The 22,871-nt window shown below is 39.3% G+C and overlaps 1 protein-coding gene across 3 annotated transcripts in view; it reads left to right on the top strand.

Annotated features, from left to right (window-relative positions):
• Positions 1–22,871, top strand: part of phip (pleckstrin homology domain interacting protein) — a 198,997-nt gene that overhangs the window by 158,011 nt on the left and 18,115 nt on the right. For all 3 annotated transcript variants that reach the window (XM_048530796.2, XM_048530794.2, XM_048530797.2), the window contains 8 exons: positions 4,199–4,260; positions 6,188–6,343; positions 10,885–11,005; positions 12,345–12,470; positions 14,941–15,007; positions 16,858–16,911; positions 18,172–18,321; positions 20,890–21,042. In XM_048530796.2, the coding sequence (XP_048386753.1) occupies positions 4,199–4,260; positions 6,188–6,343; positions 10,885–11,005; positions 12,345–12,470; positions 14,941–15,007; positions 16,858–16,911; positions 18,172–18,321; positions 20,890–21,042 (889 nt within the window). The remainder of the gene's footprint in view (positions 1–4,198; positions 4,261–6,187; positions 6,344–10,884; positions 11,006–12,344; positions 12,471–14,940; positions 15,008–16,857; positions 16,912–18,171; positions 18,322–20,889; positions 21,043–22,871) is intronic.

Genomic DNA, 22,871 nt, shown 5'->3' with positions numbered 1-22,871 from the left:
ATGTGAGAGAGGTAATTTGACCCATCGACTTCTGTTCCCTCCCTTAGAGCTTAACCTCCCTACCAGACATAACTATCTCCTGAATAATTCCAAAGCTTTTTCCTCCACCGTCATACCCCAATTACATTCCAAGAATTGATTACCACTGATTTCCAAGCTGATTGCACACGACGTACATTTAGGTTGGGACTAAAGCACAAAGAGGAAAATTCAACATTTTTCATTTGTAGTACGATTTGGGTGTGAAAAGCTTAGTTATCTACTTTGAAGTTGAACTAATTATTCACTTCAGATGAACACTAAGTAACTGAACATTCCCACCATCTGCCTTTATCATAATGATAACTGGAAAAGAAATAGATAAATACAAGGGTGCAATTACACTGATGATCAGTGCACTGGTTTGCCAGTAACCTGCTCCACAGAGCTATCTTTCCAGAAGCAGTAAAAGGACATTGGGCTGTACCTCCATCCATGGACAATGGGAGATAATTAAGATATTAACAAATCAACTATCAACTAAGGCCAATGTTCAGTTTCAGCTGGCCTGCATCTCCTACTGATGACAGCACCAGGAAAGGTGTCACAGTAGTAGAGCTGAGGTACAACTCTGCAGCCCTTTCTAGCTGGTCACACCTCTGCTGCCCTCTGGAGGAGTTTTCCCATTGATGATGTTGACCTGGGTGTTTAAAATGGAGACATTTTAAAAGTGCTGGGAGTGCACCTCAGAATGGATGTGGCCTCTCTCTCACATCTGAAATGGCAGGCAACAGCTCCTCCTGAGTTGGTCGGCTTTCTATTAGCTAGCTAGCTACGAGATCCTGCTTACACCTAAATACAAACCACACAAAGAAGTGCATGTGGCTGATACACTGAGTTTATCCCATTTCAAAGAAAACAGTGAGAACAGGTTGGAAAATAATATGATCACATGTCAACTTCCTGTCTCAGAAGAGAAATTGGAAAAGTTCAAGACAACAACATAAGAGGATGAAGAGTTGCATAGTAAATGAAGAGCTGCTTAAGGGATAGCTGGAATCTAGAAGAAAAATTTCAAAGAAGATCCAGCACTGTTGGACATTTAGAGTAGTTCTGACCTATTCAGTGGGATTACTTTTGCAAGAACTAGTCTTCCACTGAAAAGGAAATGCTTGATAAAATTTGAGGCTCACCTAAGAACCAAGTGCAAAGAACAAGCAAGGGATAGCGAAACGGATTGAAGATTTTGCATCAAGGTGTTCAGCATGCAACTCTTCCACGAACAACAAAGCACAAAATCCTCTCATTTGTCGTCAGATACCTGAATGAGTTGTGCCAAAAGTTGGGTTTGATCTGTTTCATGACAACAGTAGAGAGTATCTTCTGTGCCTGTTTTTTTTTTAAAATAATATCCTCAAATCTCCAAATTGAGAGAAACTACAAGCAAGCAAGTCATTATAGCAATGAAGTCCAACTTTGTAAGGTATGGGATTCTTGTTGAAGACAACATTTGCCAGCTCAGGAGTTCTGAAACTTTGCAAGCAGCTGAGAAATTCAAGCATTCATGCAGGGATAGTTACATCAAATCCAGGGTTTCCACAGTCAGATGGTCAAGTTTGACAGAGCCATTCAGACTATAAAGAACCTGCTGAAAAAATACAGGAAGTCCCTGCTTGAGCACTGAAACACACCTTTGAACATTGTTGCACTGTCACCTCCTCTATTACAAAACTGCCAACTTCTGAAAAAATGTTGAAGCTTACATTCTACTGAATTATCCAGGAAATGGTCAAGAGGAGAGAAATGAAGTACAAGCGATATTTGGCAAAAAACAGACCAGAATTTTGTCTCTCATTGTCAGAAAGAGAGAGTGTGAGAAGTCAAAAAATGGCAACTTGCAGTTATACTAAGAAGACATGACACACCAAGGTCATACATACCATTAGCCCAGTACTTTGCCTTCTCGTTACCACCTTAAGCTAAAAAAAATCAGAGAATTTAAAAAAATAACTTTTTATTGCTGCACACTGTCCTGATTTGGAAGTACATCACTGCTCCTTTGCTGTTGCTTGGTCAAAATCCTGGAACTCCCTCCCGAACAGCTTTATGGATGTATTTACAGCGCATAGATTGCAGTGGTTCAAGAAGGCAGCTCACAACCACCTTCTCAAGGGCAACTTGGGATTGGCAATAAATTCTGGCCCAGCCAGCAATGCCCATGTCCCACATGTAAATGAAATAAAGATAGAATGTAGTACTTGGAATCAGGTATAGGTGGTGCCACGATATTAGTGTTCTGGGGGTGTAATATAACTATCTCTGCAGGAGGACAAGCAATAAGAAGGGTTGCCTGAACAACCAGTCCACAGCGTGTACATGTTAGAGAACATGTTTAGAGAAAATCACTGATGAGTGACAGCTGTCTACACATGCCTGAACCCCACCCCCATTTGACCCTGCCACAGCCCAAAACCCTAAACACTGCCTCTGGTGAAATTTATAAAGAGATCTCTCTCAGTACTGTCACCCTGGAGTTTCCAAGTTTAAGGCGCAATTTGACTGAAGTTTTCAAGATATTAGAAGGATTTCAGGAATGTGAGAACTTTAATTTCCAGTGTTTGGGGTGTCTTGAACAAGGCTGAGCAGTCCAAAAGTTAGAACCAGACATCCCGGGATGAAATTAGGAAACGCTTGTACGTACTGCGGGTGTTGGAAGTTTGGAATTCACTTCTCAAATGGGAAAGTTTAAAAAGCTAAATTGTTAAGTTTTGTTCAGCAAACTTATTGATGGCAAAGATGAGTAGACAGAGTTGAGTCACATGTCAACTATATATGCAAAATGCCTGGTCGCTTTTATTAAAGTGATGTTTATAGAAACAGCTGTACTTAACTTGCAACAATAGCTTGAATTTTATTATTTTTTGTAACTAATAATGCAATATATTTGGAAAAAAATAATTGGGTATACCATTGCCCAGTTTATTTTTGTATGAATGTTAGCACCCTTTGATTATGAAATTGAAATGTTATTGTCATATTTGAAGATTGACTCAGGAAGTGAAAGCAAATTGCTAAAAATAGCTTGTGAAACAGAAATTGGTGTGTGACATGTTCTGAATATCTGATTGCATAATGTGTTGGCAGTGAATACAACAGGGCAGTTCACCACTTAAATCCTGATTCTTCTGGTTATCAAGTTACTTTTTTTAATGTCTTAAGTTTATTGTGTGTCAAGGGATGAATTTGTGACACATCGTCTTTGCAAGTGTGTGCAGTGATTGATAATGAAGACACTGTTGCCTTCAGGTTTTTCTGTGATCAATCAGCAAATGCAGTATTTGAAAACTTACTGGCCAGAATTAAGTTCATGGGCGAATACATTTGCTATCATCTTTAAGACCATTAAAAAATGGTCAACAATTTAACAAGGGAAGATTTTATCCATTTTACTTATTTTGTACATGCATAGAGTAACCTGTATGAATTATTTTCAAATATATTTCATAATGTCGTCGGAGGATGTGCAAGCAGATCTTGAGGCAAAATTTAAATGGGAGGACAGAAGATGCATATTGAGGGAGATTACTGTCATAGTTAAGCTGAATTGCTTTTATGGACATAGTTGCTTTTGGCTTTCGCTGTAAATCACCACCATGACTGTTTCATTTCTGCTTCTTAGCAACCTGGTTAACTGAGGAGATCATATATCAGCCCCATCCCCCACCAGAAGTGCCGTTGCTTCAGGTGTGCATGTGCAAACTAAACTTGGCAGTTAAATTTTTATCATGTGTATTTATAAGGTTTGAACATTCAGTGATCCATTAGTTGTCAGAATGTTATTTGAGTGTTTATTTGCTGTTTTAATGTCCAGTGTGTTAGAAAATAAGGTGCCTAATGTATCTATTTTCTTCTGTATATTAAATCTGGCAAGCCTTACTCCAAGACACATCAATATTCCTCATGCAGAAATCAATTTTATAATACCCAAATTGCTGGGAAGGGCATTCATGAGTATACAGAATTAAGTCGCACATCAAACATAATGCCACTGAATGGCGGAACAGGCTCGAGGACCTAACTGGCCTACTCCTTTTCCTACAGTCCTACATTTCTAGAGATTACAACGAAGTTTACAGTTTAAGCTCAACCTATTTCGGAGTTTGATTTGTAACTATTAGTACAGTCTTTAGAAGCTTATATTTTGCCTTTCTACTTCTAGCTGGGATAACGGAGATACTGAAAAGATGAGCCCTTGGGATATGGAAGTGATACCACCTGATGGTAGGTACAGAGAAAATGCAGCATTCACCCAAGAATATTTTTGCTTTAACTACAGCTTACAGTTTGTCAAATCTTTTGTACGTCCATAATAGAGAATACTGATAAATTGAATTGGTGTTGAGATGCTATTGGAATAATCATTCATGATTGAATTGTGTCTGATCACCTGCATTCCTGTGCCTTTTTTCTGTTTCATGAGTTTCTGTTTTTTCATCTGGGCAACCATTATGTTTTTAGAGTTCCAAAATGTGTAAGGAATGGTCAGGTATTTTATACAAAATGAAGCCTAGATGGAACCGCTGTCTATCTCCTTACTTTGTACCATGTTTTGTGTAGGTTGTTGTTATGTTTATTGGGTTTTTATATTGATTATTCATTCATGGCATATGATTGTAACTAGCTGACCAGCATTTATTGCCCAAACTGAATTACCCTTGAGAAGGTGATGATGGGCTGCCTGTTTGAACTGCTGCAGTCCACCTGCTATTGATTGACTCACAATGCCCTTAGGGAGGGAATTCCAGGATTTTGATCCAGCGACACTGAAGGAACAGCAATATATTTCCAAGTCAGGGTGGTGAGTGGCTTGGATGGGAAGTTGCAGGGGATGGTGTTTTCATTTTCTACAGTGCATCTTGTAGACTGGACACACTGCTGCCACTGAGCATCGGTGGTAGAGGGAGTGGATGCTTGTTGATGTGGTACCAGTCAAGTGGGCTGCTTTGCCCTGGATGGTGTCATGCTTCTTGCGTGTTGTTGGAGGTACTTCCATCCAGAAAAGTGGCGAGTATTCCAACACACTTTTCACTTGCGCCTTGTAGATAATGGAAAGGCTTTGGGGAGTCAGGAGGTGAGTTACTTGCCACAGTTTTGATTGAATATTTTAGCTTCTGAAAGTTCTGAGCTTGAATTTGATAACCTTTGCACAGAGCTGTGCAAGATTTGTAACTTTGTCAAGCCTTGGTAGTTTCTATTTGATTCTTCTCCAAAATTATTTAATGTTACACAAGAACATCAAATAATTATTCTGTGTAAGGCTTCACGGATATATCCTAGCCCAAGAATGAAGCCTTAAATCATAGCCATTGCATTGCAAAGTAAATGTTATGTGTAGCAGTGCACATGACAAGTTGGTCTTTCTCAGTCATCCAATGCCTTCATGTTGCTGTTTCTTTCCCTGTCTTCTGCTACTTGTCCCTTTTTCTTTATTACTTTTCTCTTTAAATTTATTATGTTTTCATCCCTGATATCTTCCTCAGTGCTGTCTGCATTTTCTTTATGCTTTTTGTTTGGAAAAGGCATTGATAACTGCTGTCTGTATATTGGGTTGATGTTGTGGGTAAAACCTGGCTGCATGACTCCTTTTGCCATTCTCTACTTATTGTAGTGCATTTAGTCCCATTGTGTCTCCTTACTGTTTTGCCTTCCTGCTGTGCTAACCCACAGTTTAACGAAACCATAAAAAGTGCAAACAAAAGGACCTTTTCTAGAGGAACAGAACTGAAATACAGACAAATTCTGGTAAAAATGGTCTATGACACCTTTCTTATTCTGCATTGAGAATTTTATGTGCAGTTCTGGTGCCCATATTATAAAAAAAGAATGTAGGAGCATTGGGAAAAAAAAAATTTAAAGGATAATGGAAGGAATAGGGGGGTATAGTTATCATGAAAGTCTGAGTAAGTTAGGGCTGTTTTATATAGAATATGGAAAATTGAGGTGATCTTATTAAACATTCAAAACTTGGAAGGAATTTCATTTCACTGTTGTGTGTCCAGCTACTCATAGCTAGTTGTTTTTTTAAAAAAGAGAGAGAACCTTGTCGTAAACTTTATCTGAACTGGGTTTGGCTAGCTTTAACCTTTCATTAATGAGACTGTGTCATCATATTATTTCCTTTGGATTAACTGTGCTTGTTGTATTTCAGCTGTTTTCCCCACTGAACCTGGATCAAGTGTTCCCTTGACTGCTGCTGATCATAAGATACAGCTGTACAAATCTCAGGAAGGAGAATGGGGCTGCAGAAAGAGAGATGATGAATGTGACAGAATTTATAATGGGATCTGTCAGCTCATAACACTTGGTATGTTCTTATCCAAGAAAACCTGAATTAACTAAATTAAAGTTGAACGTTCAGTTGGACAAGCAGCTTTGACCAAATTCTTAGGTGTCCTTTTGAATTAAGTTCACATTTTCTTCATAACCGCACTCTCCATATACCAGTTGTCTGCATGGTACTTGCTAGATCCTGCACAAAAAAAAATTCAATGCCTTTTTCTTTACCAGTTTCTAATAGTGCCTCTGTAACTAATTAGTAAACATTTGACTTTGACTTGAGGTGATTGAAATCTCAGATTCTTCCGATTCACCATCAGAAGTCAAAAATATATTGTGATTCTTGGCTCGTCTCTGAAGAATGATACCTGAAGTATTCAGAATTTTTGTTATTTTTTTGAAAATAATATCTTGCTAATTGTCTTCCTTTAGCTGATGAATCAGTGTTTTTCCTGAATACCAGCTGGAAGAAGCATTGAGGGATCAGGGGTACAGAATGTATAGTGGTTAGTTTTTGCTGATTGATCGGCCAAACCGAGCCTATAGCAGACGCTGAGAAAACTACCACGAGGAATAAACCTCATCCTCACCAACTATTTCTTGCGACAGTATTGATACAACTGACCACTTCACAATATTATGTAATTGAAGTTCAGTTTTAACACTTGAGTATATACTCCATTTTGACATTACCGCTGTGCAAAATGTGTTAAAGTCAAAACAAAGCAGGCAGCTCAAAATTGGATATCCATGAGTTGGATGAACCGTCAACAGCAATGAAATTATATTCCATTACAATTTGTAACCTTTTGGCCATACATATCTCTATCTTTTCCATTAACAACAAGCCACACGATCAGTGAAAAATGTAGGACAATATGTAAGGAACAGAACCAGGCATTCTTGAAAATAGTTTGTCATGCTGGTGAAGATCCCATAAATGCATGCTAAACAGCACTTGCAATATTCTGTGGAGAGAGCAAAGGTATGTCACAACTAATGAATTAGATTGAAGTTCCATATATGACAAAGGCTAAGGACTCTTGATAACATCCCTGCCAAAATTCTGAAAACTTGTGCCCCAGCACTGGATAGAGTGGAAAATTGTCCCAAGAATGTCCCGTCTATAAAAAAGCAAGACAAGTCCATTCCAACATTTAGTGCTCAACTAGTATACTCTCAATCTTCATCAAATTAATGGAAAGTATAATTGACAGTGGTATCGATTAACCTGCTCACTGATGTTCTGATTAGGTTTCAGTAAGCTCCTGCACTTACTGTAGCATCAGAGCAAAGGTGGGCGATTATAATCATATTCAGAGATGACATGAAGCTTGCTGTCCTTGACATCAAGGCAGCATTTCACTGAGTAGGACATTAGGGGCCCTTGTAAAATTGATGTCAACGGGAACACATAGAAAGCATTTCAGTTTTAAGACTTTAACAAAGATCTGTAGCTTGGGTTATGCGTGAGGTTGTTGACTTGCTTGCCAAGCTGGCTTGTTTTTGTTCAGACGCTTTGTCACCATGCTAGGTGACATCATCAGTGAGGCCTCCGATGAAGTGATGTTGTTCTACTCCGCTTGGAATTTATACTTTCCGGTTCATTACGGTGAGTTGTGTCATTTCCAGTTTTGATCCGTATGGGTTTGTATATGGGGTCCAATTCTATACGTTTGTTGATTGCATTGTGGGTTCTAGGAATTCCAGTGCACGTCTATGTTTGGCTTGGGCTACTATGGTTACGTTGTCCAAATTAAACTGATGGCCTTCATTGTCTGAGTGTACTGATATTAAGGAGAGTTTGTTGTGTCATTTTGCTGCCAGCTGATGTTTGTGTATTCTGATGGCCAGTTTCCTTCCCGTCTGTCTGATGTAATGTTTGTGGCAGTCGTTATGTGGTATTTTGTAAACTGCATTTGTTCTGCATGTTTGTGGGAATAGGGTCTTTAATCCTTGTGAGTGTTTGTCGTACATTAGCCGTGGGCTTGTCTATTACCATGATTCTTAGTGGTAGTAGGAGTCTTGTTGTCAGTTCTGATAGTTCTTGATGTACGGCAGTGAGGCTAGTGTGTTAGGGTGTACTGTGTCCCCTTGTTTGTCAACAAGCCATCCGAAGAAACTGTAATCCCCACACTAAACCGAAGAAACAAATGGGACAACCGGAACACAGCAGAAAGAAAAGCACGAGATAAACTAAAGAAACACAAGAACATTATAATCCTACCAGGTGACAAAGGGCGCATCACTGTCGTTATGAACAAACTATGTTGAGAAAGCACAGGCACTGTTCGCAGATACAAACACTTACCAACAGGTGGCGATAGACCCAACACCGCAGCTAGGTGATAGGATCTCTCAGACCCTGGAGAGACTAAAGGAAACAGGACAGATAACCACGATGGACTAGATTAGAATGAAACCAGAAGGCACGAACACCCTCACCCCCCACACCCCGCTTCTGTGGAATTTCTGAAGTACACAAACCAGACATCCCCACAGAAGCATGTCTCCCTACTGGGCACACCTTCACACTATCTGGCCAAGGACCTATAACAGAGACCGAAACACCTAGTTGACGAATCACCCCATTCCATCTACTCAATCCAAGAATGCCTCAATACCCTTTAAGAAAATAAAAATCAACAACAATGAAATTATTGTATCCTTTGAGTCACAGCATTATTGATGTCAATTTACATCCCACTAGCCAGAGAAACACTGGCTACTTCACTAGGGGAGGCAAGAACATAGACTAGCAGCTCCATCAGCAATGACAACATAATCAAACTACTAGACTTATGCCTCACCACACACTTTGTCTTTAATGTGTAGTTCACAAACAGATCAATGGTGCACCTATTGAGTCACCTATCTCAGGACTCATTGCAGAGCCATTCAAGCAAAAACTAGAACACACCACCCTCCCCCATATTCAACCTAAATTGGATCCAGTACGTGGACGACACATTTGTCATCATTAAACGCACCAAACTAGAAGAGACCTAACACCTCATCAACAATGTATTTTCTGGGATTAAATTTATCAGACAAGAAGAAAACAACGATTAGCTGCCATTTTTGGATGTCAGAACTGAGCGTATGACCAACAGGGAGTTCACAACGGCGGTATACAGGAAAGTAACCCATACAGACCAAATCCTCAAATTCCATAGCAACCACCCCAGCGTCCACAAACAAATCTGTATGAGGAACAAAAACAAAGTTGCTGGAAAAGCTCAGCAGGTCTGGCAGTATCTCTGGAGGAGAAAACCGAGTTAACGTTTTGGGTCCAGTGACCCTTCCTCTGTATTAGGACACGATTTAAATGGGCCACCACCCACTGCGACACACTACAACTACGCAGGAAAGAGAAAAAGCACCCATACAGAATCTTCGCTATGAATGCATATCCCCATGCCTTCACCTGCAGGTGCCTACTAAATAGTATGCCCTAACACACTGGCCACACTGCCTTACATCGAGAATCTGTCTGAGCTGACAATAAGATTCCAACGACCATTAGGAATCATGATAACACACAAGCCCACAGCCACTCTACGACAAATGCTCACAAGTATTAAAGACCCTGTTCCCATAACATGCAGAACAAACATGGTTTACAAAATACCATGCAATGATTGCCACAAGCATTACACCCTACCTAGATAGGAAGGAAACTAGCCATCAGAATACACAAACATCAGCTGGCAATAAAATGACACAACGATCTTTAATTAATTTCCGTACACTTGGAAAATGGAGGCCATAAATTTAACTGGGACAACATAATTATAGTAGCCCAAGCCAAACGTGGACACACATGGGAATTCCTAGAGGCATAGTTCTCAGCCCATAATGCAATCAACAAACGTATAGAATTGGACCCCATATACAAAGCAATACAGAACAAAACCAGAAATGACACAACTCCCCATAACAGACGTAACAGTATAAATTCCAATTGGAATAGAACAACATCACTGCATCGGAGGCCTCACTGATGATGTTACCTAGCATGGTGACGAAATGGCTGAATGAAAACAAGCTGCCTCGGCATACATTCGACAACCTCACAAAGCATTTCTGTAGTTGAGTTAGACCTAGAATAAAGGATGATCGTTGTGATTAATGGAGGCCATTCGTATTAGTCCCAGGTTGTAATTACAAAATGTTTTTCAGATAGTGCCCCAGACCAAGTCACCTTCAGATACTTTAGTTAATTTCCTCTATCTTAAACTAAGATGTGGAAATGTTCGCTGATGATTGTGCAGTGTTTAGTTCCGTGTCCAATTCCTGAGATAACACAGAATTTCATATGCAGCCAGACTTGGTTACCGATCTTTTTGCCTTATAGAGCATCAAACTCTATTGTAACTTAGAACACATCTATTAAACCTTTCCTGAATTATCAATACTCAGTGGCAACCATCCCACCTCCACAATCTCACCATGTAACTGAAGTAGCACATCCCTGATCTAATTGCAGTAAATCTTCCCTGCCGCCTCTCCACAAGTGTCATAATGTTTAAGTTACAAATTATTTGAACTTTAACGATCTCATTTCAGATATTGCTGCTCCATTTGTGGCACCCGTGGATCTCCAGGCTTATCCTTTATATTGTACAGTAGTGGCTTATCCTACAGACCTGAACACAATTAAACAGAGGGTGGAGAATAGGTTTTACAGGTGAGTTTACACAGTATTTAGTCTAGAGCAGGAATAAAGGTGCAGTGCTAATCCACATGTGCTGTTACAATGTTGATGAGTTGGTGATCTACTTGTTTCAGAGGTAGGACAATAATATAACAAAAGATTCTTTCTTAGTTAGAATAAACAAATCATTTCTGGATTTGCAGCAGTGTAGCCAAATGGACAACAGAGTTTACACACCAGAGCGTGGAATAACTGATCAAAAGCTCATGCTGTGTTTTTCAAACATTATCTCAATTTAGTAGCAGGATGTTGCACTGTGTTGTCTTTAAGCTGCTGTTAGACAGATGAAAAAAAGAAAAAGTTAAAGGGTGAATTCTTCTGCACTGACTCATCTTTGTTTTCCCACTCAATTAGGGCAATGATTAACAGATTTTATGAGGTTAAAAAATTCTTAAAAGTGCCATTGACAGTGGATGGGAAATGCCCATACCCAAGTAGTTTATTGAAGGGGGAAACTGCTGTCTGAAAAACTCTTAAATTTTGTCATCTGTGATCAGTATTAGAGAAAGAAACAATAGAATTGCATTTGTTCAAAACAGGCTCTCAATTTTTAACTTGTGTAGAATTCATTGGCAGTGTTTACTTTCAATTATTATTGACAATGTCATTCTTCAGAAAGAACACTGGTGTCATCTACGGCTGAGTGTTGGCATTCTGGTATTCAGCCAGAAGCTTGTTAAGATCCTCAATAAGATTTAAGCTTACAATCTGGGCTGATACTGTAGTCTGTTTCATACTTTTCGGTATATATTGATGTGATAATGGTGCATCTGCTGTGGAGAATTTGCAGCACAGTCTGAATGACAGCTGCAGTGATTTATACGGTTAAATTTTGCAAATTCATGCCCCTGCTATGGAAAATTTGCATTTCTGGTGGTTAACATTGAGATTTTAGATGCAGACATTAACATGATCTTCTATTAACTTTATGTTACATATAATATAACAACAGAAATTTAGAATGAAAAGCACTTATCCTCTTTTTGCTGCATTACTGAAAAGAATAGACCTATTCAATGAATGATATTTCACTTAATTATTTTTTGGCTGTTTATTCCTTAATTTATTTCAGTCCTGACTCTCAGCTTTCATACTGATCAGTATTGCGAAGGATGACATGATCAAAAATCAATAGAAACTTATTTTAGTTCTCATTTGAATGGATGTTATGCTGGGTGTAGTATTCTCCACATGCTGGATTGTATATAGCATATTCTGTCGTATCTTCTCCTACCCACACTTTGTTGCTATCATTCTGTAATTGCTGTACAAGCTTAGTATGGTTAAGTAAAGTGAAGCTGTTATTTTTCAGACGCTTGTCATCCTTGATGTGGGAGGTACGATATATTGAACATAATGCCCGGACTTTCAATGAACCTGGAAGCCCTATAGTTAGATCAGCCAAATTAGTCATCGATGTTCTCCTGCAGTTCATAAAGTAAGTTTTTCTTTCCTCCAAACAGAACTAAGTTCTCCTTCCCTTTATTTAATCCAACACTTTGATGTGAAACATGACTGTGATTCGCTATTTGATTGTATGATTTTCACATCCTAAGAAAGAAAATGTACTGCAGGATTTTTTTAAACAAAATTCAAGCATAGCTGCTGGGGTTTGCCTGTAAATGGTGGTTCAAATTCAGATGTCATAAAGCTTCAAGCAAACTGTTATGAAACGTGAACTTACCTTCTTCCAGACTCCAGCATGAACTCCATTTCCAAACCAGCTGGAAAGTTCTGGACCATAGACAGAATGTAGCATATTTTCAGGCTATGCATGCACTGTTCAAGGTTTATTTTACAGATGAAGGATCCAGCCATTTATAGGAAACTCTGCACCTGTACAGTGAGAATAGCATGATACGGCAGTATAAAAGGGAGTCCATGCCATAGAGATGAGAGACCTCCTGGAGAGGAAGAGGCAACAGGCAGAGAACAGCTGTTCTTAGTTGGCTGCAGGCAGTAAGGGTGGAGAGAAGCCCTTGGAGCCCTCAGTTGAAGTCAAGAATCAGGGTTGAGACTGAAGAAGAGCTGAGCAAGCCATTTGCTGCAGCTGGGGTGCAGACGCTGTGCCTCTGAGCTAGACGAGAACAACAGTTTATTGTCTCATGTATTTTTACCAAAAAATCAGTGAAAGGTTTTATAAGTTGCCATACGGCAGCACCTAAATTGATGACAGAAGCCATAAATAAGGAAGAAAAGAAATAGAAGTTCATCACTGTTCAGTTAATGTCTCCTGGATTTGCGGTACGCTGGAAAACTAAGCCATGACCCCCACGCAGGTCTGGGCTGAGACTGCCCTGCCGCACCGGGACTAGACCTCCACACCAGGACTAGACATCCATGCTGGCTGCTGGAAGACGTAGAAGCTGCCTGTGAAGCCAGGATAAGTCTTCCATGCCAAGACGAGACCTCCGTGCCGGGACTAGACCTTCACACTGGGCTGCTGGAATACCTGGGAGCTGCCAAAGAAGACCTCCATGCCAGGCCAGGACCACCGCTCTTAATTGAGACTGCCACACTGAGGGATGGCCCCATCAGGCATAAGGATATGACCGCCATTGTGGGCTGTTGAAGTCACCTTCTTTCTGCTGCTGGCCATTGTGGTAAAGGAAACCCTTTCATGCATTGGTGTTGTGCTCAGACTGGCTAAAGATCTGAAATTGTAGCTATGAATTTGTACTTTGGACATAAGACATAAAGATGTGAAATCCCTCAGGAGAATGACAGTGTTAACAAGACTTCCTTGACTCTGTGATTATTTACATCAGCATGGGCTGCTGACAAATCTGTGGCCTTGGGCACATGTGGCATATAATGTACAGATTAGTATGTTTGGATTGCCCATGAAGCTATATTTGCTTGGTGTTAATTCAACATGTTTGGGTATAAGATAGATATTGTAGATTGTTTGCTAGCCTGGCTTTGCATAACAAAGTTTACTTTCTTTTGTAGCTATTCTCATTGTAAATACCCAGAATTCTGTACTAAGACTATTTTTAAACAAAATGTTACAGGTCCTTAAACAGATCACAACAAAATCTTGGGGGTCTGGTCTTTGACTATAGTAAGACCAACTTCATGCATGTTAATTCCTTCAAAAAAAAACTCACCAAAAATTATCCTGTGTTGGTGTTTTATTAGAAAATTATATTTCCTTTTGTACGTTGTAATATTAAAATACACATTATAGTAAATATTTTAAATATTTTTGTTGTAATTCTCATAATTAAATACAAATATAATAAAATAAATCCAACCTATTAATTAATTAATTGTATTCTTTGATAAAGTGATGTAGTGGCATAATGTTATGAGGTTACTTATTTCATCTTAAGATTTAAAATGGAAATGATATGTCATGACTGGTGCTACAACCAATTATAAACTGTCATTTCCTTGCTATTATTCCATTTCCAGTGATAACTATGAACTGCTGGTAGTCCTTTGGTTGATGAAAAGGCCTTCTAAACATATCCAGAGATTCAACTAGTCACATTCATTTATTTTTGTAGCAGTTAGTAGCATTCTCAGCTTTTGAGTTATAAAGCTCAAGTCTTGTCTCCAGTTCTTGAACCCCAAAACCAAGTGTCATATTGCCAGAGGTGCCTCTTTCAGATGACACGTCTGCTGTTTCAGTCAATGATCTTATTTGGAGAGACACCAGGAGACTCATCTCTGGTATCCCAGGCAATGTTAATCTCTCAAACAGCTTTTCAAAAAATAAACAGATTATCTAGTCACTAACATGTTGTTTTTGGAACTTGCTATTTGTAAATTGGCTCACACGTTTTGTACATTGCAGCGGTGAATAAGCTTCGAAAAGTATTTCGTTAGTTTTAAATGGGATATCTGGAATTCATGAATAGTGTGATCTTGACTCTTTTACATTTTACTTTTTATTGTTGCAGAGACCAGAATTCTACTGACATCCTTCCATTCTACAATAATTTGAAGAAGAAAATGATTTCAGATGAGGTAAAATAAGATTGAGAAATTGAACAGAGTGATGTTAAAAGGCTGAAATCTGACAAAGTAGTTTCTTTAATTATGTTTAAAAATATAAATTCCATCAGTTGCATGGAGTATTTTACACGGGATTACAATGTTCATTCAGGATAAGGGTGCTTAACTGATCTCATCAAGGACAGTAGTTGGCAAGATTAATTGACCTCAGCATCTTTGGTGCCACAGGAGAAAATAAATTTGTCACCATTCCTCTTGGTGATTACTGTTCATACTAATGGTTACTATAAAGTGCCAATGTTTGCCTTTTATACCCGGATAAGATCAGAATTTGATACGTCAGTACCACATAAATGAATGGGCAGTTGGATTCTGGAGCACTGGCTGTGCTAATGGAACTGAAGAAATGACCCCTAATCTCTGCTGTATAAATGCCACAGATCTTAACATGCTAAGAAGATGAATGCATTGTTAGAATTCCATACAATGGACATTTTTTAATTGGGTCTTTAGGAAGTGGAGGCATTTGGAGAATTGAGCAGGGAGGTTGTGTGTGGCTTGCCTAGCGCTGTAGTATTCTCTTAGCAGTGGGGGTGGTGGACCATGACCATCCACAAAGCAATTGATTTTAGACTCAAGTTAACTAAGGGATTCTTCCTGCACCCACACTGGAGGACTGTCCTGTAACACCTCGGGCTCTCTCTGTAGGCTCTCTGTAATCCTTCTAAGATGAGCTTCACAGAATTCATTCCCCAGCTCCCCCACATTCTGTGCTCACCCACCATCCACTGGGACATGCCTGACAGGCCCCGGTGACATGACCTCAATTGGCTTAATCCCAGGGTGGCAGTACCGAAAATGAAGGATTAGCTGATCTTGTATGATCAAAATCTTCGTATCAGCGGGAGCACCAACAACTGTCAGTAAGTTACTTGATTGCCAGAGAATTGGCTTGCGACTCCTGGAAATGGTCAAAGCAGGGCTGCCCTTAACTTTGTGGCCTGCGGTGGGGCCACTGCTGCCCCGACTTGATCTGGCCCAGCGTTACTTAAATGCAAAGTGCTGTACTTAGACAGAGTTTGATATGGATCATTGATGAGACTGATCAATCTACTGTGAATTTGTTTGAATTTCATTGCTTGAATAAAGCCCTAATTCTTTACTCATCAATAAGTATGAACGTAAAATGTAATTCTGTGAGATTTACAAAGTACTTAAAACTATTCTTTAAACTTAAATACCCATATGACATGAACTAGGAACAAAGGTAGACCATTTGGCCCTTCAAGCCTCCATCCCTCCTGTATAGAGGAGTTATATTTCACTACTTTGAAGTCCGATGGAACCAGCCTCTGGCTGGACCAATATTTATTAGCCATTAAGAGTCAACCACTTTACTGAGAGTCTGGATTCACGTTTAGGCTAGATCAGGTAAGGATGAGAGGTTTCCACCTTTAAAGGACATTAGTGAACCGGATGGATTTTTCCAAAAATCAACAATGGGTTCATGGCCATCATTAGATCCTTAATTCCCCAAATTCTTTTCATTGAATTCAAATTCTACCATCTACTGTGGCGAGATTTGAACTCGGATACCCAGAATATGGTCTGGGTTTCTGGATTAATAGTCTCGTGATAATACCACTAGGCCGTTGTCTCCCACCAAATTAATTAATTTTGGAAAAGAAAAACCAACATATCATCTTCTACCTCAACACCTGCTCTTTTAAAACTCCAGGATGAAGTCAATCAGCAAATGAGAACTTGTCACATGGTAACATTTAATAATTATCCACATTGTGTCATTAGAAGTTCTTTCTAATTGTAATGTTTGTGTTACATTGTTCTGTTCTGGTTAAAAGGATGATGAAGCAGAGAATTCTGATGTTCCAGGAACTTCTACCAGGAATAAGAAGGTAATCTGATCTTAGTCCTGTGTAACAGAAGCTGGAGCATGTACATATGTAAGCCAGCGTCAGCTCGTGTAATGTATTTTTGTTTACCTGTGGCTGTGATTAAATGGCGGAGTGGACTCAATGGGCCGAATGGCCTTACTTCCACTCCTATACCTTATGGTCTTATGGTGTTTTAGGGACGGAAAAAAGTGCGCATTACCAAAAAATACCTGAACAAATGTCAAAATATCATTTTTTAAAGAAGTAGCCAGTCTACTAAATGTGAAACTAGCCATTATTTTAGCTGCGATGTTTATTGACTCAAATGAAGCGAACAGCCTTTGTTGATCTCCAAATTTCTTGCATTCATTATTTTTGTTGCCTCTTGGCAATCAGCCCAAAATTTAAAGAGGGGCGAAGCAGTCGAGTAGAGGTTGGAGTGCGAGGAGCCTGAGCTCACCATATAATACAGCCTAATAATTCTGTTTTACTCTGCATCAATGCTGCCTGATCTGCTGAGAATTTTCTTCTTTTATTTTGTCTTTCTTTTTTGCTTCGAAAAATATCTTTGAAAAATATCTTGAATAAAGCCCTAATTCTTTACTCATCAATAAGTATGAACGTAAAATGTAATTCTGTGAGATTTACAAAGTACTTAAAACTATTCCTCAAACTTAAATACCCATATGACATGAACTAGGAACAAAGGTAGACCATTTGGCCCTTCAAGCCTCCATCCCTCCTGTATAGAGGAGTTATATTTCACTACTTTGAAGTCCGATGGAACCAGCCTGTGGCTGGACCAATATTTATTAGCCATTAAGAGTCAACCAGTTTACTGTGAGTCTGGATTCACGTTTAAGCTAGATCAGGTAAGGATGAGAGGTTTCCACCCTTTAAAGGACATTAGTGAACCGGATGGATTTTTCCAAAAATCAACAATGGGTTCATGGCCATCATTAGATCCTTAATTCCCCAGATTCTTTTCACTGAATTCAAATTCTACCATCTACTGTGGCGAGATTTGAACTCGGATACCCAGAACATGGTCTGGGTTTCTGGATTAATAGTCTCGTGATAATACCACTAGGCCATTGTCTCCCACCAAATTAATTTTGGAAAAGTAAAACCAACATATCATCTTCTACCTCAACACCTGCTCTTTTAAAACTCCAGGATGAAGTCAATCAGCAAATGAGAACTTGTCACATGGTAACATTTAATAATTATCCACATTGTTGTGGGAATAAGCTTTTAATTCTGGTATTTTGGGGAGTCCAGGAATACCAGCCAAGAAGGACGCAGCGTAATCGTGTCCGGTCACATGATATTAATGCCTGGAAGGTGCGCTGTAGAGAGCTGCTGCATTTAATCTTTCAGTGTGAAGATTCGGAGCCTTTCCGTCGGCCTGTGGATTTATTTCAATATCCCGTATGTATATAACTTGATATAACATTTATTTATATACTGTTTACATTACTGAATATTTTTTAAAGTAACTAAGGTATTTTAACAGGGTGCTTTGAAAAGGTAGACAAAGGAAGATGTTGGAGACCGCTCACAGTCAGGCGCTACATCATCCTGGGAGTGCGGACTTTAAAATTGGGTGTAGGGATCGGATCTTGTCCCTGTTTTGCTATGCAGGATTCTAGAGGCTTTGCTGTTGATCTGCATCTAATTACTGTTGAAATAAATAACATGCCAGATCTTTATACGTTATTATCTCTTTCCCCAAAGTGGATCTCTCCCTTCCATAACATGCACATGTTACTCTTTATGTGGCCTGGATTTAAACGTTGACACATCTTTGCAGTTTCCTGCACTGTTTGGAAAGTGCTAGATTTGGTTCGGGGCTGAGCTATTCGGATTCAGAATTAGGCTAACTTACAGGAGGATTCAGATCTGAGAGCTGCACAGTTTACTGCCCTATAGTTACCTTTTGTTTGTTTCCTGCACTCCTCCATCCATTTGGGTTCCCACCCATCACCTGAAGCAGTCACTGCTTGAACAATCAATGCACAGTGGCAGCAGTGCGTACCATCTACAAGATGCACTGCAAGAAGTCCCCACATGTTCTTCAGGAGCATGTCCCAAAGTCCTAATGTCAATCATTTAGGAGAACAAGAGCAACAGGCAAGTAGATGCACTACATGTAAATTTCCCTCCAAAACACAGGCCAGTCTACTTTCAGAATATAATCACCATTTACTCATTATCGTAGAAGTCATGGGAGAAGGACCTTTGGCCCATCATGTCCATTCAGTGTCACTTGGTTAAAATCCTGGACGTCCTATTTGTGATTGAAGAGGTTGGATCACCTTCCAAAGGGAAATTAGGGATGAGCAAGCCAGCAACATCCATATCCCATTGCTGCACATTGATTGAAAAGAGAAATCAAAACGTTCATGGCAAACCTTAATCGTCATTTTTGAGAAGCACAGAAATTTGCAGGATTGTGAATAATCAGACAGGTATAGTCAGGGATGCATATTTCAAAATATTATGTGAACTGGTAAATAGCAGACATTAAACCAAACTCTGGATGTGAGTTTGCTCGCTGAGCTGGAAGGTTAGTTTTCAGACGTTTCGTCACCATTCTAGGTAACATCATCGGTGAGCCTCCGACGAAGCACTGGTGTTATGTCCCGCTTTTTAGTTATCTGGTTAGGTTTCCTTGGGTTGGTGATGTCATTTCCTGTTCTTTTTCTCAGGGGATGGTTTGCTCTGATTTGCTGAAAACAACATAAACATAAAATCCAGATGAAACACCAGTATTGATCTTTGTTGAAACTGTATCATTATTTGTATATTGATCAGTATTTTAAACCATTCTTCACGGCCATTCAGCTCCTGTCTCCCCAAAATTTTGCAAGTTAGCAAACCTTCTAATTCTAAAGGTCAAGCTGATGAAATGCAGCATAAAATCACCATATCTGACATAAGTAGACCAGTTGTGAGAGAAAATTTTGTATAACAATATATGGAAGCTTGTGGAAAGTAACCTTATCCATGTGTGGTAGTTCTTGTGGTTTATTGGCTGAGATTTTACGTAGTTGAGAAAAATCTATCCTAGAGTAAATTGGCATTTATCACTGTGACCAAGCGACAGGATCTGACCAAGGAATTCAGACAAGTAGATATCATATTAGAAAGAACATGCAATAGAATTTATGTCAGTAAAAGAAAAATGTAAAATAAATTGCTGTCCCACCTGAAACATTAATCTGTCTCTTCAGATATTAACTTATCTATGGCCTACTACACCAAATATTTTTGTTTCTGCTTTCCAGTATTTGGACTTCTTTTTAAATTTATTTTAAAAATGTCACTTATGTATGCACCGAGAATTACTGGGCACCTTATGTTATTGCTGCAAAAGTAAAATACTTCCAAAGTTAGAATTCTGGAATAAAAGCAAGTGCTGGAAGCATTCAGTAGATCTGACACCATCTGTCGAGAGAAATAGTTTTAATGTTTCAGGTTGTTTGGAAGGTCATCTCAACCTTGAACTTCACCTTTTTCTCTCCACAGTTGCTGTTTGTTGTGCTGAGTGTTTTCCACATTTTCTGTGTCCATTTACTTGTTACATTTTTACACATTCACAATTACCATCATGAGACATAGATCAACAGTAGGAAACATATCAGGGATTCTGACCATCAGCTATTGCAGCCTTAGCAGAAATTTAATGTAATTTGCAGCAAAGGAGGAGACCATTCAGCACAGAGAGTCCGTGTCAGCTCTCTGTTAAGCACTCCAGTCAGTACCCATTCCCCTTCTGGATCCCTATAATGCTGCAAATTTATTTCCATCAAATGCTTGTGCAATGTTATTGATGTTTCTACAAATCAATTTGGAAATTGGTGAAGAAATTAATTGGGCACATTTCAGCACGGGAGAATAATCACATTGGTCCATTAGATCATTTTCACATTCTTAAACTTTACCTTCATTTCTCATTGTTAGCAGTCTTATTTTTATAAGCAACTTTTCTTTCAGGATTATAGAGATATCATAGATACACCAATGGATTTTGGAACAGTTCAGGAGACTCTCGAAGCTGGAAATTATGAGACACCGTTGGAATTGCGTAAAGATGTGCGCCTTATTTTTAGTAATTCCAAGTCTTATACTCCCAGCAAAAAGTCAAGGGTAAGCTAACAGTTAAAATGTCACATCAGCAAACCTAAATAATAAGAAAGTCAGAATGTGTCGTTGATCGATACTTAAGAAATTAGTGTGCTCTTTGCATTTTTGGCCTCTTAGTTGTGGATAAAATACAAAATTACATTTATTTTTGGGGACATTGCTGCAACCAATGTCCAAATATATCTTCCTGTTAATTTTAAACTCATAAAAATATAACATGGCTAAAATAATCATGCATTCTTTCCCATTCTCTCTCTGTCTCTCTCTCACTTCAATACCCCCACCAACTGCACCCTTTCTCAATATATTAACTTGCTTGTTGAAATGGGCAAAAGGCAAAGAATTGGCAGTGAAATGATTAGCTGTTTGATGTCTAGAAAAATAGCCGAATGACTTCCACCTGTTCCCCTTGATCTGGGGGAAGTGGCATTACAACTCAGTTACCTACCCTGACCTCTGCAAAACTCTGCTGAAATTTTTGAGACAAAAGTAAGTTGTCACTGTCCATAGGGATGTGCTCACTACTGCATAGGAATTCTTGGAAATTGTAATTTTTTTAGCCCTTTAGTTGTTAAAGGTAAAGTTTCCACAGTCCCATAGCGCTAATCACTCATTAGAAAGACAACTGGTGGTGATAGCAACCTGAGGGTCACCACACCTCAGGTGAGCGGCAAATTTGGGAGGATGAGATCTTTATGATGACCTGAGCTGTTATGAGAATTGAACCCATGCTGTTGGCATCACTGCATCTCCATCCAGCTATCCAGTCAGCTGAACTAACCAACTCTTGTATCTTTAACTGTAAAGCCATGCAAATGTTTTAGGCTGTGACATCAGATCACCAGTTGTATTTGCTCTGAAGTGGAAAGAACAAACATACTTTAATGATGTGAAGATTTGCCAAAGTGCTTCTCAGCCAAGGAAGGACATTTTATTTTTTTAGATTGCAACCTTGTTATATTATAAGCAAGCAGAATGGTCACTTGAAGACCACTTTATCCAAAATAAATGAAATAACTGACTTGTTAATCAGTGACATATTGGTTGAACCTTAAACATTAGACTGTACTGGGAGAACGTTGCTGTTCTTTGATAAAAAAAAATCAAAAAAAAATTACGTTTATGAAGTTGCAGAACTCACCAAAGTTCCCTAAGTCAGTGATGTGATGTAAATCGGTGATGATGTGATGTAACCAGAGCTGAATAGTACATGCCTCTGCTGAGTGCGTTTCCAAGTGGCTAGAGCACCAACTTTCCATTCACACCCACGCTCAACCCCGTGCTACTGAAATTGACAACTGTCTACCATATGTAAAGAAGTATTGAATGTCAATAACCCTGCTATTATACTGCCCATGCCTCAATTTTGTCAGCAAAGCACAGAAATTGACATTTTTTATGTTTAAGGCAGAGAGGGAAAGGTGTGTCTTTGACCCATCAGTGGCACCCCTGAGAAGATTCTACCCCTGTTCCTTCCAATGAGCCTATTATACAGAATCCAGCCCCTAAATTTCCTCACAGGCCCCGTCCTTTCCTTCTCTGAGGTATTAAACGCTCCATGATTGAGCCCCTTTGATTTACCTCACTCTGGAATTTGTCAGATTTCCTATATGAAGTGTACATGCAGTCCTGATATTGGCAATGTCAGAGCTCTGACATTGCCAGAGGATTGCAGGATTTGGCTCCATGGGGTGGGATGACTTAATTGTGAGGACAGAAGCCTTACTATCTATCAATATAGCCTGACCATAGCACTTTATTATTGTGGGGTGGGCCTTTTCCAGACCTGCCAGCTGACCATCAACTTACCTTCAGGATGCAAAGGCATATAC

The sequence above is a fragment of the Stegostoma tigrinum genome, chromosome 4 (genome assembly GCF_030684315.1).
Source record: "Stegostoma tigrinum isolate sSteTig4 chromosome 4, sSteTig4.hap1, whole genome shotgun sequence".
Lineage (NCBI taxonomy): Eukaryota > Metazoa > Chordata > Chondrichthyes > Orectolobiformes > Stegostomatidae > Stegostoma > Stegostoma tigrinum.
This window is presented reverse-complemented; position numbering and strand designations above follow the sequence as displayed.